General features: G+C 38.4%; 1 protein-coding gene across 1 annotated transcript in view; it reads left to right on the forward strand.

Moving 5' to 3' along the window:
* LOC134571829 (melanin-concentrating hormone receptor 1-like) overlaps positions 1–16,524 on the forward strand; it is a 73,643-nt gene that overhangs the window by 9,659 nt on the left and 47,460 nt on the right. The window contains exon 2 of the mRNA XM_063430450.1: positions 9,742–9,837. Coding sequence (XP_063286520.1) covers positions 9,753–9,837 — 85 coding nt within the window. The 5' untranslated portion in view covers positions 9,742–9,752. The remainder of the gene's footprint in view (positions 1–9,741; positions 9,838–16,524) is intronic.

Consider the following 16,524-nt stretch of genomic DNA (forward strand, 5'->3'; position numbering starts at 1 on the left):
GTCCCCTTGTGTAACACACTGCTCTGACTTAGCAACCACTATGTAATTCTGTGTAACACATAACTCTGTTGCAGCTGCTGGGACACGGCGAGCGATGCTGTTTTATGACCGTTCTCAGATATAAACAAAGCTTGTATATATGCTCTTCAGTTAGCTTTTTAGTTCACTTTTCATATAATTCCTTTTTGTTTTTCTTTAAGTCACTTATCTATCTGTTCCCTGCTTCTTATGCAAAGGGCCTTGATTAGACAAAAGATACACATAAGCCGAGTAAGCATATGCAGACCGCCTACTGATAAACACAGTTCAGTAAACGAAGCTCCTCCCGATAGGCTCTGTTAAGCTATAGTCCTTGCAATTTAATATTACTTCCAGTATGCAACTGCCTGAAAAAACACCATGTCTTAAGCTTGATAACCTACACGCCACAGTTCATGCTGGCTCTAGCTGTTGATTATTATTTGTGAACACTACTACTTGTTTAAACATAAAAAAAAAGTGCATGTATATTCGTTTACTCCATTGTTACATATGTCTCAAAAACGCATGAGGATTGCCGTCGGGGTACCTCATATGTGTCTGTTCACTTGATATGCACTGCAAAAATAAAGAATTTAAAAAAAAAAAAAATCATCTTAAAATTGAGTTAACCTTTTTTATTTTAAATGTATTTAGCAATTGACATTTCAAAACAGTTCAGTCCAGGGACAACCAGGGCACATGTTGCATTTGAAATGTAGAGAATGAAACAGTAGGAGAGAACAAAGTGTTCCATTCCAAAAAAGTGGCATAAAGTACTAAAAGTGGGGCAATCATTATGAACGCCATTGAAACCAGCAGCCACGCTCCATTGGTGACTCCACCCCTTTTATATAAAGGGTCATAAATGTCACATTTGCCTAAGCAGAGGCCTAGAGAGTAAACAAGGGAGCCTTCCACCACCACCTCCGCCAGATACATGACGCTTGGGAGGTATGACTTTTAGTGTGTTCTTTCGATAAGATTCTGTAGTCAGGCCAATCATAATTGTCAGCACCAGGTCGACTGGGATCTTAATCTGGCCCTGTATATACATAGGAAGGATGAGGAACTAGTTGACAGCCTGCACGCATCCGTAGGGGACAAGAAACAGCTGGAACCTAGTCTGTGGTTCATGTCTGGTTCACTCTTAAATCTATTTTTTGGATGGTGTAACCCTTGCTGGCATGGTCCACCCTTTAAATTGTTTTTTTTCAAAATATCAGAAAGAAAAGAGAACATATCTGCATTCCTTCACCAAGGCCAAGTTCCATGCTGTCCAGTTCTCCTTCACTGGTGTTGCTCCGCTTTGCTGCAGGGCGCCGTCATGATGAAGGTCGGGATGACGGTAGAACCTGGGCTGCATGAATGCTGTATCTCTTACTGAAATGTTGCACACATTTCCAGGCACCATAATCACTTCAAATCAATGGCCGTGTCATAATGCTTGGAGTAACCCTTTAAATGTAAAAGATAAGAAAACATAATATAAAAATTATTATAATAACAAATGATAAAATTCTGGAAAATAATGGTTCCCCTATGAAGAATAGTTAACGAAGGAACTAGAATTCACGTTTAATTAGATTAATTCTTAATTTAATTATAATGTGTGTATTTTTTTGATACAATAAAACACTAAATATATCGCAGTGTATGTAATCGATAATGCTGTTAATCTTGTCCAATTCTTTTATTTACTGTTTTGCAGTTTTAAACATAACCAGAACAAACACAAGAGGTTAACAGAGAAAACAAAAAGGGGCAAAGATGGAAATATAAGATACTAATCATACATGACTTTGACCATTATTTAGAAACATAGAATGAGACAGCAGATAACTATTCGGCCCATCTAGTCTGCCAAATTTTCCAAATACACCCATTAGTCCCTGGCCTTATCTTATAGCTAGAATAGCCTTATGCCTATGCCACGCATGCTTGAACTCCCTCACTGTGTTAACTTCTACCACTTCAGCTGGAAGGCTTTGCCATGCATCCACTACCCTTCCAGTAAAGTAATACTTCATTATTTTTAAACCTTTGCCCCTCTATTTTAAGACAATGTCCTCTTGTTGTGGTAGTTTTTCTTCTTTTAAATATAGTCTCCTCCTTTAAGATGTTGACTCCCTTTATGTATTTTTAAATGTTTCTATCATATCCCCCCTGTCTCGTCTTTCCTCCAAGCTATACTTGTTAAGATCCTTTAACTTTTCCTTGTAAGTTTTATCCTGCAATCCATGAACCAGTTTAGTAGCCCTTCTCTGAACTCTCTCTAAAGTATCAATATCCTTCTGGAGATACGGTCTACAGTACTGCGTACAATACTCCAAGTGAGGTCTCACCAGTGTTCTGAACAATGGAATGAGCAGGTCCATCTTTCTACTCCTAATACCTCTCCCTATACAACCAAGCATTCTGCTAGCATTTCCTGCTGCTCTATTACATTGTCTACCTACCTTTATTTTCCATTACCATAAAAGAAAAGTTTTCCTTAAAGGACCACTCTAGGCACCCAGACCACTTCAGCTTAATGAAGTGGTCTGGGTGCCAGGTCCTTCTAGGGTTAACCTATTTTTTCATAAACATAGCAGTTTCAGAGAAACTGCTATGTTTGTGAATGGGTTAAGCCTTCCCCTATTTCCTCTAGTGGCTGTCTCACTGACAGCCGCTAGAGGCGCTTGTGTGATTCTCACTGTGAAAATCACAGTGAGAGCACGCAAGCGTCCATAGGAAAGCATTATGAATGCTTTCCTATGTGACCGGCTGAATGCGCGCGCAGCTCTTGCCGCGCGTGCGCATTCAGCCGACGGGGAGGAGAAGAGGAGGATCGGAGGAGGAGAGCTCCCCGCCCACCGCTGGAAAAAGGTAAGTTTTAAACACTTTCCCCTTTCCAGAGCCGGGCGGGAGGGGGACCCTGAGGGTGGGGGCACCCTCAGGGCACTCTAGTGCCAGGAAAACGAGTATGTTTTCCTGGCACTAGAGTGGTCCTTTAATGTTGACCTATATGTATCAAAAACAACAGATATTATTTATTAATTAGTAGTGTAACATACACACTTTAACTAAACAACACAAGTAAACTTCATATGATATATTAGTTAACCAAATTCACCTATCATGGCTCTTGTTAATCGTTCGTTCCCAAGATTCCCATGTTTGGCCTAATTGTGTATTAAGGGAGGACGATTGTCTGAACACCATCTCATAATTCTCATTTTCAAGAACCAAGGAAGTAATTAACTAATGACTAGAGATGTCCCGAACAGTTCGCCGGGAACTGTTCGCCGGCGAACATAGCTTGTTTGCGGTCGCCACGGCGGGCGAACATATGCGATGTTCAGTCCGCCTCCTATTCGTCATGGAGGTGGGAGGATCTGGGAGGGAGGGTCTGCTGCTGAGTGGCAGGAATGTGTCTGCTGACTGTGAGGTACAAGGTCAAAGTTTACTCAATGATGACGAATAGGGGGCGGACCGAACATCGCATATGTTCGCCCACCACGGCGACCGCGAACAAGCTATATTCGCCGGCGAACAGTTCCCGGCGAACTGTTTGGGACATCTCTACTAATGACACTAGGCAGGGATGTCCACTGTCACTACTACTTTTTATGTGGGCCATGGAGCCCCTAGCAATAACTATTAGAATCAAAGCATATATTAAAAGGATTAATATAGGGAATTATACACACAAAATTGGTATTTTTGCAGTCGCTGTTCTGACCTTGAGTGACCCCACTAACTATTTAACTAACTTAAGAGACTACAAATTAAATATGTATACAACTATGGATTTGCCTTTTGATATTAAAATTATAGTACTGACAAATTTAAATTTACAATGTCAATACGAATGCTAAGAATATCTACATCAGGGGTAGGCAACCTACGGCACTAGTGCCGTGCACGGCACTCGAGGTGTCTTTGCACGGCACTCAAGGCTGCTAGAGCCAAACGCACTCTGGTCTATCAGGAGTCCCAGTAAAACTTCAGATATCTGCTAATACGAAGAGGTGGTGAAGGACAATCCTCAATTTATGCATTGCAGCACATCTGAGATCACTTCCTCCCAGCACTTGTGAATGGGAATCCACACTGTAGTAGAGCAGCCCTCGACAGCTATAGCAGCTCCTGTCCTTGACCTGTACCTGGCCAGCCTGGTCCCCACTGGAACCCAGGGAACCCACCCACACTGCTAGATATACACGGAGCTGCAGAATAGCCCTCCCCTCATACAAATAATATGAACAGCCCACACACACACACACAACACACAATCCCCACAAACACAACAACACTAACAATCCACATACATGCACACAACCCCACATGCAGCCTCTCCCATGCAATACCCCAAACAGCCTCACACATGCACACACTACCAAATACACAATGTGACAAATCCATCCACACACAAGTCCACAAGCAGCCCTCATACACAGCCCACATTCATATGTATCATACACGATGCCATAAACTACTAATGAACATATACAATATAATAGCTCATATACGCACAAATACAAAGATACAAAGCAATTACAGTAAAAATAACACAAGCAGAATACGGCAGCATACACACCTCAATTTTAAAAAATACGACCGGCACGCTACGGGACATCACAATCCTATATCGGCACAGTGCTGCTAAAAGGTTGCCTACCCCTGATCTACATCATTGTTGGGTATTAATTTGACAAAAACTTATATACGATATATACTCTATAATTTTCAGAAAAGTGGGCAGAATTAAGAGGGGAACTTAATAGATAAGGCAATTTTGAGTTGTCATGGTTGTGGGCAGAATAGTTGCATTAAAATTGAACACAACTATTTTTATTTTATTTGATAAGAACAGTCCCAATTATTCTTATTATCTTTATTTATTTTTTTTTTTAACCCCTTAAGGACCAAACTTCTGGAATAAAAGGGAATCATGACATGTCACACATGTCATGTGTCCTTAAGGGGTTAAAGGTGCATTCTGATAAAATTAACTATACTGCAGAGATGTAAAAAAATATGGAGGGTTGAGAGTTCCACTAGTGCAGCAATTCAGTTTAAGTTCCAATGTGTCCAAATGGTTGCCCATGGAAACTGTAATAAATATTGTTCCAATCTGTTGAAGAGGCTATATGCCTGACACCCAGTGAGTATGAACCAAAACAATTGTTTTCTATGACTAAATTGACTTTGTAATCGTGGGACAAAATGTACGAAACTATAAACCCAATTATGGTCCAGGGCTATGACATTATCTTTTTTTAAATGTATTATTTCAAATCAGGATATATTGATGTTGAATTGTGGCACTCATATTCTATGTAGACCATTTGAACATTATTTTTCTCCAAGAATTCACTTTTATTATTTGATAGATTAAAAAGTAGATACAATTTGGATTACACTATCATTACACGAAATAATCTCATATCTTCCAATCTGCAGAAATGTAATATACAAAATGTAGGCCATCGATTAGATACATTACAAATGTCTAATCTTGAAAATATTTATTTAAATAACAAGCTGACTGAGGAAGCCGTTTTTTGGTGAAACGCGTTTTGGCTAAAAGTGGATCCATATTTAGACCACTTAATATGTTTGTATTGTTCTTATAAGATTTTACGTTTATTTTCTAGAAAATAGAATGTATACATTTTTAACATTATCTTTTACAATAAATACAGTTTTTATATTTACAAATTTACTGTATCCTGCGCAAGTGATTCCAGAGAGGGGCAGTGTCACCCCACAACTGACACTAGGCTTATATACTTAGAGCCAGTTATCAAAAGGCTATAAACATCTGGACGTTTAGAGCCTTACAACTGTAAAAGGCTCTAAAAAAAATGTGAGTTTATTTAAATTACAACTCACATAACTACTTTGAGACATTTATTTGACATACTGCACTATTATTTGTATATATTTTTTATTTTTCTTTCTATATGTACATGGAAATACAAGTGTGATATGGAGGGTAAGTGCCTTTTAAGCACTATACACACGTATACTCACTTATTTCTATATTTATACCTAGTACTACACTCGTGAAAATTGAGGCTTTATAGGGTATAAACACCTGATAAATCCGAAGTTTCTCTGTTGTGTTTGGTGAACTTTTATGTGTGTTGGGTTAATAGGAGTACCCACGGAGTGTATATAGCAGCTGAAATTCATTCTAGCAACTTAACATTGCAACGATATAGCGCCACCATTTCCACATCTTTTGTGTGCATATCCAATTTATTTAAATGACCCAAATCAAAAAACACACCAAACCCCTCTGTTATTTTCCTTAATCATGAGTTCTATAATTAAAAATGGAAAAAAAAGAACTGCAGTTACCTAATGAATTATCAGAATGGTAAACAATGACAAATGTTCTTCAGGGAATAACTCAATGTTCAAACTATCTTGAAAATCATTATAAAATCTTATACAGATGGCACCCATCCAGGCTACAAAATGTTTTTCCAGACTGTGGAGAAGTAGGCAATAGGTCTTATATTTGGTGTAAATGTAAGAAATTAAAAACATTTTGGAGCATTGATCTTTCATTGATTCAAATCTTAGCTCCGTCGATAACTACCCCTAAACTTAGTTTGTTTAAATCAATTCCTCAAAGGTTTAGGAAACTTGAAAAAATTGTTATTATTCACATATTCATAGCTAGAACTTCTGTTTTTCCTAGATAATACTGTTTATCTAATACCTTCAGAACAAACTATACGGTATTAAGGAAAAGTTAAAACTGGGAATTGAGATAGCACTGAATGCTGGAAGAGGCTTTTCATTTCTCCAGTTTTGGGTACCAGAATTGAGATAGTACAGGATGCTGGAAGTGACTTACTGTTTTCTCCCAGCCCCAGATTATAATTGATTATCTAATTAATAGTACTTACTTGCATCAGTTTTTTGTTTTGTTTTTAAAGCTGTTTGGTGATATCATTTTTATGTGTGTATAAATTTATGAATGAATTTTTTCCAAAGTACAAACCTTTTCAGAGAAAGTAAGTTAATTCCTGCCTGCTTCTCAAGACACCTGTCCAAACAATTCTACTTAAAAATCCAAATATCTAGGCATAATCATTAATGTGTAAGGATTAGTCTATTGCTGTAGGATGAAACAAAGGCCAGTTGTCTTAAAAAACTTTAGTGTAGACAGCATCAACTAGGTTAGAGGTACCCAATCTTCAGAACTCCAGATGTTGTGGACCACATCTCCCCTGATGCTTTGTCAGCACAATGGCTATACGAGCATTATGGGTGATGTAGTCCAAAACACCTGGAGTGCTGAAGTCTGTGGCAGAGAAATGGATCATGCTCGCTGCGGGGTCTTACAAATAGATTATGTAAGTGTGTGTGAGCTAACTGTCTAGTACATACAATAAATCACAAGCATTGTTCTAAATGTATTTGTGATTTGCATTATTGGATAACTAAGGTGTAGAGATGAATTATTAAAAGCATGTGACGGTAGTTTCTTGGTTGAGAAGTTTAAACAAAGTTATCTTAATGCAGCAGGCATCATTGCCTATAGGATAAAGGTTTTAGAACCAAGACTCAAATGGGAAGAGGAGCATGGCTTTAGTGCACTGGATTTTATGGTTTGATTGGTGAGAGAGTAGGTCTTATGTACTAAGTTACAGAAACTAGCAGGACTGGATTACTCACTAAGTGACCAAGGCCACTGCCAGGGCCTGGGCACAGAGCGGGCCATCCTTGGTCTGTACCAATATCAGGAACAGACAACTTTAAGGTGGGCCTTTTGGTCATCTGGTGCATCCATAAAAAAATGCAATTTCAATTAAGTTGTTATGGTGCCAGAACGCTCACAGGTGCATTCTTACCTTCAGGGGTTAAACTGTTCTCAAATGGTTTAACCCTGAATGTTCACCAGCGCTGATCTCCGCTCCCCCCCAAGGCGGCGTCCGACGCCTGGAATTTCAGAATCAGGAAGTGCGGAGTGCTGCCGAGCAGGGGCTCCGCTGATTGGCTGAGAGCGGTCAGCTGACCCTCTTAGCCAACAAGTGACTACCCATTCACACGTACCTTTCCCATGCTTGTAACAAAATTAATTCATTAATTTTAATTTAATTGTCATATGAGAAGCCCAGTTTTAACGATGACCACACTTTCAGGACTGCATTCGATCTGTTAAAGCCCTGAATGCGATATATATGTTGCACGCTTTAAAGTAGCTTGAAGCACACCAGTCCAAGACCAGACAAGTCTAAAAGAAGACCAAGGTCCATAGTGTAACTTATAATAAATAAAATGTAAAATGTCTGCTTTGGGGGTACCTCTCCCTCCCAAAGAGACTCAAAGTGTAGGATTTTGACATATGAACGGGTCTTGATGGATAAAGGTCTGAATGTTAAAAGGCTATACAGAGACAAGTGATTGGTGCAGACTATTTGCAGTAGAAGATGTTTGATAGGTCTGCTTATAAAGATGAATTAGCCACCGAGACAGGCAAGGTTATGCACTAATCTAATCACCAGGGGATTGTAAATTTGAGGCCAAAATTTGCAAAGCATAAAAATTCTTTAAGCCAGTTATGTTGTAGTTTAGCAATATCGGACAAACAATATTTCCAATTCCCTGCCCAATTGTCCACTGTTCCTAGTCTAGTGAATACGTCTTGGAAGTATCTATTTAAAAACCTTGGGCTGGCCTTTCTCTGCTTACTGAATAGCAATTTTTCAATAGAAGTAGGAGTAAGAATTGCTATTCACTAAGCAGATTTAACCCATACTCTGTTAAGAAAATCCAGCCTTTTGACTATAACATGTCCGTGCCTTAAAGAAGCCGGAAAAATTACCACATAATGCTTCTACTTCGGCTGATTCGAGCTCAAATTGGTAATTAATTTGGAATTTGTGACACTTCTCCCTTTCGTTAATAACCCTACCAATCTTTTTGAAGTACTCATATATTGACTGCTTCGGAATTTCATTGAAGTTCCAATGCAGTTTAAAGACATCATAAGACAAAGTAGGGTCTGTTATGTCTTATAAGCAAGCCCGAGGTTGACAAAAGTTGAGAAAGATGGAGTTTCGCCATCACATTTTGTCAAATCTCTGCAACCATTGGTTGCAATGATTGAGGCAATCAGATATTGTTTCACTCACTGCACTCTAAAGAGGCTTCTATGGTATTGTCGGATCCTCCGCAGACCTCAGGATTCTACTCTTGCATGTGTGCACAAGTACAGCAGTGATATAGCTCCCGGCAGATGGATCGAAGCTGAAGAGAATGTAGGCAGCCACAAGGGACAGCTTCGGGTCAGTAAATCCACCTTCCACTGCACTACCAGCCACTTCACCCTAGATCAGTGGTTCCCAACCCAGTCCTCAAGTACACTCTAACAGTTCAGGTTTTAGGGATTACCAAGTTGTTTCTAAGGTGTTTTTAAAAAGAAAAAAACATCACTTTAGACACAACAGGATAGTCCCTAAATCCTGGACTGTTAGGGGGTATTTGAGGATTGGGTTGGGAACCCCTGCTGTTGATGGAGATATCACCTTTGGGTGTCTTTGCAAAATGTGATAGAACTGACAGATCCGCTTTAATAGCAGTGACAATTCAGGGCTACTATCACCTAGCAATGCATTATAATCACACGTTCTTTGTGCATTTGAGAGTACAGATAATGTACAGGTAATTTTTTTTATGTAGAAATTTTGACTAATTTGTAAACATTTTTCATTTCAGGTTTATATACAATGGCTGGGGTGGAGAAAAGACTTGCTTGGGGCTTATGCAATTTTAGTGACTCCAATTTGACTGGAACAAGTTCGCCGGCTGCAGGTATAAAATACTGATGATTTAGCTATTTTTACTCTTTTTTTTTTCTCCTGAGAGCTTGATTGTAAACAAGAAAATGTTTAAATCTGCCTCTAATTCCAACAATATGTTGCTGCTTGTGCTTCTGTATGTCCCATAATCCTTTACCAGATGTTTTAATTAACTCATCTCCACCGCCCACGATTCTTGGTCTTTCTACTCCAACAACAGATGGAATGCAGAAGGTTTGCCTGCCCCATATATAGCTAACTTGTTGGCAGCATATCCCATCCAAAAGCATTATGCAATATATGCCATCCTATTTGATGCATCCATCTCATCCCATGTAAGTATTATATTTGAAAGAGGCAGGCTACAAAATAATAAAAGGAATGGAGCATTTTAGTTATGAAGAAAGGTTTAAAAGTGTAAAGCTTTTTAGTTTAGAAAACGGCATCTCAGAGGGGATATGATAGCATTATATAAATAGATTTGGAGCCAATACAAACCATTATCTGGAAATCTATTCATAAACAGGGATATCTACAGGACACCCGATCTTGCATCTAGACTAGAAGAAAGGAGATTTAGTCCAAGGCAAAGGAAAGGTTTTTTTTACAGCAAGAACAATTAGGATGTGGAGCTCTCTGCCTGGAGACGTGGTTTTATCAGAGTCTGTAGAGATGTTTAAGTAGCAATTGGATAAATACTTGCAAAAACATAATATACAGGGATATAATTTTTAATTAGTTGGGATAATAGCTTTTTGATCTAGAGAGGTATCTGACTGTCATTGTGGGGTAAAGAAGGATTTCTAGATTGGTGCAAAATTGAAAGCACTTCAGACTGGGTTTTTTTGCCTTCCATTGTATCAACAGCAAAAATAAATGTGAGAAAGGCTGAACTTGATGGACGCATGTCTTTTCTTGATGGACGCATGTAACCTGTTAGTATATTCCACTGGCAGACATTTTGTGTTAAGAAAGAAATGTAAAAATGTATACTGTAAGTCACCAGTTAGTAGACGTGACCATCCATTTTCTAACCGAATACAAAAAGATTTTTTTTTTTTACTTCTCTGTAACTCTAATCATTCAAGCAAAGTAATGCGTCTAACGTAAACACTGGCCAGAGTTAAGACTATCTACAAGACGGGGGGAGTTGAAAAGCAAAAGCAACAGCCCAGAAACATACATATATCCACATATAAACAGGGCCGTCTTTAATTTTGATTGGACCCTGGGCAAGCATTTACTTGGGCCCCCCTGACTACATATAGATACGCACAAATACACTACATGACACACACACGCAGATACACACTGACCGCATATAGATAGACACAAGAACATACAGATACACACAGACTACATATAGATACACTGACACACACATAGATACACACAGATACAAACACTGGCATGCATGCAGATACAAAGGTACACACACTGACTTCATATAGATACACCGACACACACTGACACACATACAGACACACAGATACACAACCTGACACACATGCAGATATACAGATACAAACACTGACACATACAGATACAAACACAAATGGACAACATACAGATACAGAGACACATTGTGACAGACGTACTGACACAGACAGCCATACTGAAACACACATACACAAAGACATACTGAACCACACAGACACTGACGGACTCACACACACAGACATACAGATACACTGACAGACATACCGGCACATATACACACAGACAGATGGACATACTGAAACACACATACACTGACAGACATATTGACAAACACAGACATACAGAACCACACGGACACTGACAGACTCACACATAGACATACAGACATTCTGGCACACATGCACACAGGCAGACAGACAGACATACTGAAACACACATACAGACATACTGACACACTGACAGACTCACTCACACACACACACACACACACACAGACAGACATACTGACACACTGACAGACTCACACACACACAGACATACTGACACACTGACAGACATACACACATACACTGATAGACATGCACACATGCATACATACATACATACTGAACCACACAGACACTGACAGACTCACACACACAGACATACAGATACACTGACAGACATACTGGCACACTAACACATACGCACACGCAGACACTCATGCAAAATTTGATAACCACCCTCCAGTTTCTTACCTTTTCCTGGAGGGTGGGTTCCCTGGGGTCCAGTGGGCTGGCTGGGGTGGCTGGGAGTTAAGCTCTCGCGGCCTGCCCCCATCCTGAACAGCTGGCACTCCTTCCTTCCGCACGGCTCCTTTTTCTGTGGGAGGAAGTGACGCGCGGCTGTCACTTCCTCCCAGTCGGCTGCCGAAAAGCAAGGGCCCGGTCGCGCTGTTAAAGCGCCACAGCGCCCGACCGGGCCCCTGCTGACACAGGCCCACCGGGTGGCCCTAAGTGCATGGGCCACCCGATGGGCCCCCATAATTTGTGGGCAGAGGGCAAACGGAGCAGCTGACTTGGGCCCCCCAGCAGGGACAGGGTCCGGGGCAGCTGCCCCGTTTGCCCCGCATTAAAGATGGCCCTGCATATAAACTAACTATAATTATGTTTAATCATATATAAATAGTACCTATATTAATAATATTGAACATTCATGGGTAGAATATCAATGAAGAAATATCATATTATTAAACTAATGTTAGTGGAATGTGTGTAATGGACATGTATATATCACATGCCATCACATTACTAAATGCTACACACATAATTCCACACAAGAACCAGACACAGGATTACGAAGGAAATAGGTAACATAAAGTAATGTTGTCCATTGTATTAAGAAGGTGAAACTAAGGCTAGATGTGTCAAAATCCATTTTATGGACCAAAAAGGAGACAGTCAGACCAAGAAAAGCTTTTGAAGTCTAACAGGTTTTGATGGACGGTTATCCATAAAGATAACCAAAAATTAAGTTGAATGCATCACAAAACTCTGTTAACCCCTTACACAAAGTGATAATTGGTATTCATGAATAGAATTTATTGTGGTGGTATTGCGCCATCTAATGACTAAAGTCTACATGATAGCCTGTAGGGAAGACACGCCCACCTTACTCTATTGGTCACTGAAACTAATGATGTAAGGAAGATTCTCCTTTAAATGTTAAGAACAAAGGATAGAGATGGATCTTAGATCTAACATCTTGAGCAGGAACGAGTAAACACCTAACTTTCTCTATCTCTTCCAATTAATTGTGGAACTTTGAAAAATCCTAAAACTTGTCTCTCCAACTCAAAACTTTCCTATTTCCCACAATTCTCATTCATACCTGCATTTACAATTCCTGGGATATATCTCCAAGTCTAAAAGAAATTCTACAAAAAGAATCTGGTAATTATGCTGGTTTAATTTAATTTAATTTGAATTAATTAATTTGACTAACAACAGAAATATATCTGGATAAAAAGGCTGGTACGATTTCAACTATTATGAAATCATAGTTAGCTAATGAAATATACTGTTCCAAGTTCCTTACTGCCGAAGGAATTAACAACAATATATTTACTGGTAGTTTGCCAAAAATAGTATATCAGCTATTAACCAGAGATATTGACTTATCTGGATTTAAGGATAGTCATCTATAATTAGGAAAGTGAATTCTGAAAATGGTAAAATCTGGTTAAAATTATTCTTATTGGTTATTGGATGAGAAGGAATGGTTAACTGATCTGGTATGAGAAATATTATATTTTGTCATTGCAATATAAAAGGTTAAGTGAGTTAAGTGTGATTCAGACAGACAGAAAAGTTTTTTTACGGCCATATGCTGTGTGCTGTCGGGTGAGGCTGTGAGATGCTGTGTTCTTTGTTAAGAATTGCATAGCTGATTTCAAAAAAGGTGTCTTGTCGTAAATCTTGTTGAAATTTGCATCTATGTGGAGATGTTGCTATTGAGCTATCTGTAAATGTGTAAAAATCATTGTCATATTGTATAATTATGTTATACCTAAACATTCATTGATTATTGTCACGCATGTTACTTATTATTATTATTATCACAATAAATTATATTTTTATAATTAGTTTGTGATTAATGTATAAAATACAAATCCTCTATTAAAACGTGCTCCAGGGTCTATAAGAGTTAAAGATAGTGTGTAGCTCTTAGCTTTAAATTAATCAAGGGGAACAGTGCCAATATATACATTTTTATATAATAAAAACTATTGAATACATTTATGATATTTTTTTATAAAAATATTATTTTTAAAATTTATCACCCCATAAATATCCTCACAAACCATGTAATTATTTGTTAATTTACCTTTGAATGCCAACATACCAGGTAACATTGTTAGATAAGGGCTATCCTTTTTCATGTTAAATGGCAGCTTGAAATTGGTCAAACCTGGTCAGCAGCAATGACATAGAACGGCTGAACGTCTTTAGTGTGAAGCAAATGCTACCCACCCTTCACTGCGCAAGAAGCACAACTATTTTTTTTGTGAAACCCAAAACATATGGGTTAAATCCAGCAGGTTTTCCCAATGCGTAGATTTATACTCACATTCAAAAAGCACTCATTATCCAGAATTTCCTGAACATCTGAACCCAAAATCTGGCTAGAGACATATTGGCTGAGCATTGTGGTATCTGTAGTTTAAAAATATCTAGAGATTCACACTGGAATCATACTCGAAAGAAGAACCGAACCACCATCTACTTTGCGCAATGTTTTTTACTGTCTTGGATTAAAATGGGAGTAGGGGATCACTAAAAGCTAATATTAAGAAAAAACTGTGAATAATGGCATGCCAGGCATGACATTATATAAAGAGAGTTGACTACCTATTGGTGCGTAAAGTGAGAATGAAATAATGAAGATACAACAAAATGTCAAGTTGGAGTCAAAAATACAGAGTTCGCCCATGAACAATCTGACATAGGCTAAGGAAATACATAGGGCGTTGCAAATGTTTTAATTTTCAGCAAAGTAAAAGAATTGAAGAATGTTCAGGATCTGTATCAGGCTAACATGGTAAAAGAAATAAAGAATGCTCAGGATGTGTAGGCTAACAGTGAAAGAATTAAAGAATGCTCAGGATGTGTAGTCTCACAGTGAAAGAACTGAAGAATGCTCAGGATGTGTAGTCTCACAGTGAAAGAACTGAAGAATGCTCAGGATGTGTAGTCTCACAGTGAAAGAACTGAAGAATGCTCAGTATGTGTAGGCTAACAGTGAAAGAACTGAAGAATGCTCAGGATGTGTAGGCTAACCGTGAAAGAACTGAAGAATGCTCAGGATGTTTAGGCTAACAGTGAAAGAACTGAAAAATGCTCAGGATGTGTAGTCTCACAGTGAAAGAACTGAAGAATGCTCAGGATGTGTAGGCTAACAGTGAAAGAACTGAAGAATGCTCAGGATGTGTAGGCTAACAGTGAAAAAAACTGAAGAATGCTCAGAATGTGTAGGCTAACAGTGAAAGAACTGAAGAATGCTCAGGATGTGTAGGCTAACAGTGAAAAAAACTGAAGAATGCTCAGGATGTGTAGACTAACAGTGAAAAAAACTGAAGAATGCTCAGGATGTGTATAAGGCTAACAGTGAAAGAACTGAAGAATGCTCAGGATGTGTATAAGGCTAACAGTGAAAGCACTGAAGAATGCTTGGGATCTGTATAAGGCTAACAGTAAAAGAATCGAAGAATGCTAGGGATGTGTAGAAGGCTAACCATAAAATAATTGAAGAATGCTTGTGATCTGTATAGGGCTAATAGTAATGGAACTAAATAATGATTGGGATGTGCTGGTGGCTCCTCTATACTGCAAATTAGCAAAACCACTTCAGGTTTTATTGATGGCGGAGTATATTGGCCAATAAGTTCTCATTAACCATAACATTATAAGCTACAACAACGTTAATAAACGCTATTTAAAAAAAATCAAAAAATCCATGATACTATGAACTAACATGGAAAGCAATGCAAATATTTGTAAGCTACACGTCCCAAAAATAGTTCACAAACATCTTTAATTTCAAGATTAACCACAACAGATATATTATTTATTTGATAACCATTTGGTAAGCTCAATGTACATATGAAAACATTATTCTAAGCACAATATATGCATTCAATTAAAATGAATAATAACTTAAAGTGAAATATACCTCCATATTTATTTTATTGAGCGATGACAGGGTTTTTAATAAAATGGGAGATATTTCACAGCTCGTGATTCGACTGGGGGAGGGGGGTCTTTGTATGATATATAATGACCTGGGAAAAAAGATGAAGTAGATCGTTCTATTGAAGTAAATGAAGCCATTTGTAAACCTGCATTTTTTTTTCTTTCTCTCTTTTTTTTTCCGATGTACCCTATTAGTTCCATTAGGGAGGGATGCGGGCATCAAAGTGTTAATCATCCTGAGTGCAACAAATTTTCTATGCACAAACCTCACCTAATGGATTATTATATCATTTAATTTTTACCAATTACCAGAGATATCTTTTGTAAGCATCTACCCACCACATGCTAAACAAGTGTGTTTGCGACATCTGGCCATAAGAATAGGAGGTACAAATATATACACGGACATTGTCCAAACTGAGATATTGATTATCCAATAAAACAATTCCTGCACTTTATGCTACAGTTGCCAGAGTTTCATTCTATGAATACAATGTGGGGATAATATTAATTTTATTGTGTTGAGGATA

Source organism: Pelobates fuscus, chromosome 8 (assembly GCF_036172605.1).
Source record: "Pelobates fuscus isolate aPelFus1 chromosome 8, aPelFus1.pri, whole genome shotgun sequence".
In the NCBI taxonomy this organism is placed as follows: domain Eukaryota; kingdom Metazoa; phylum Chordata; class Amphibia; order Anura; family Pelobatidae; genus Pelobates; species Pelobates fuscus.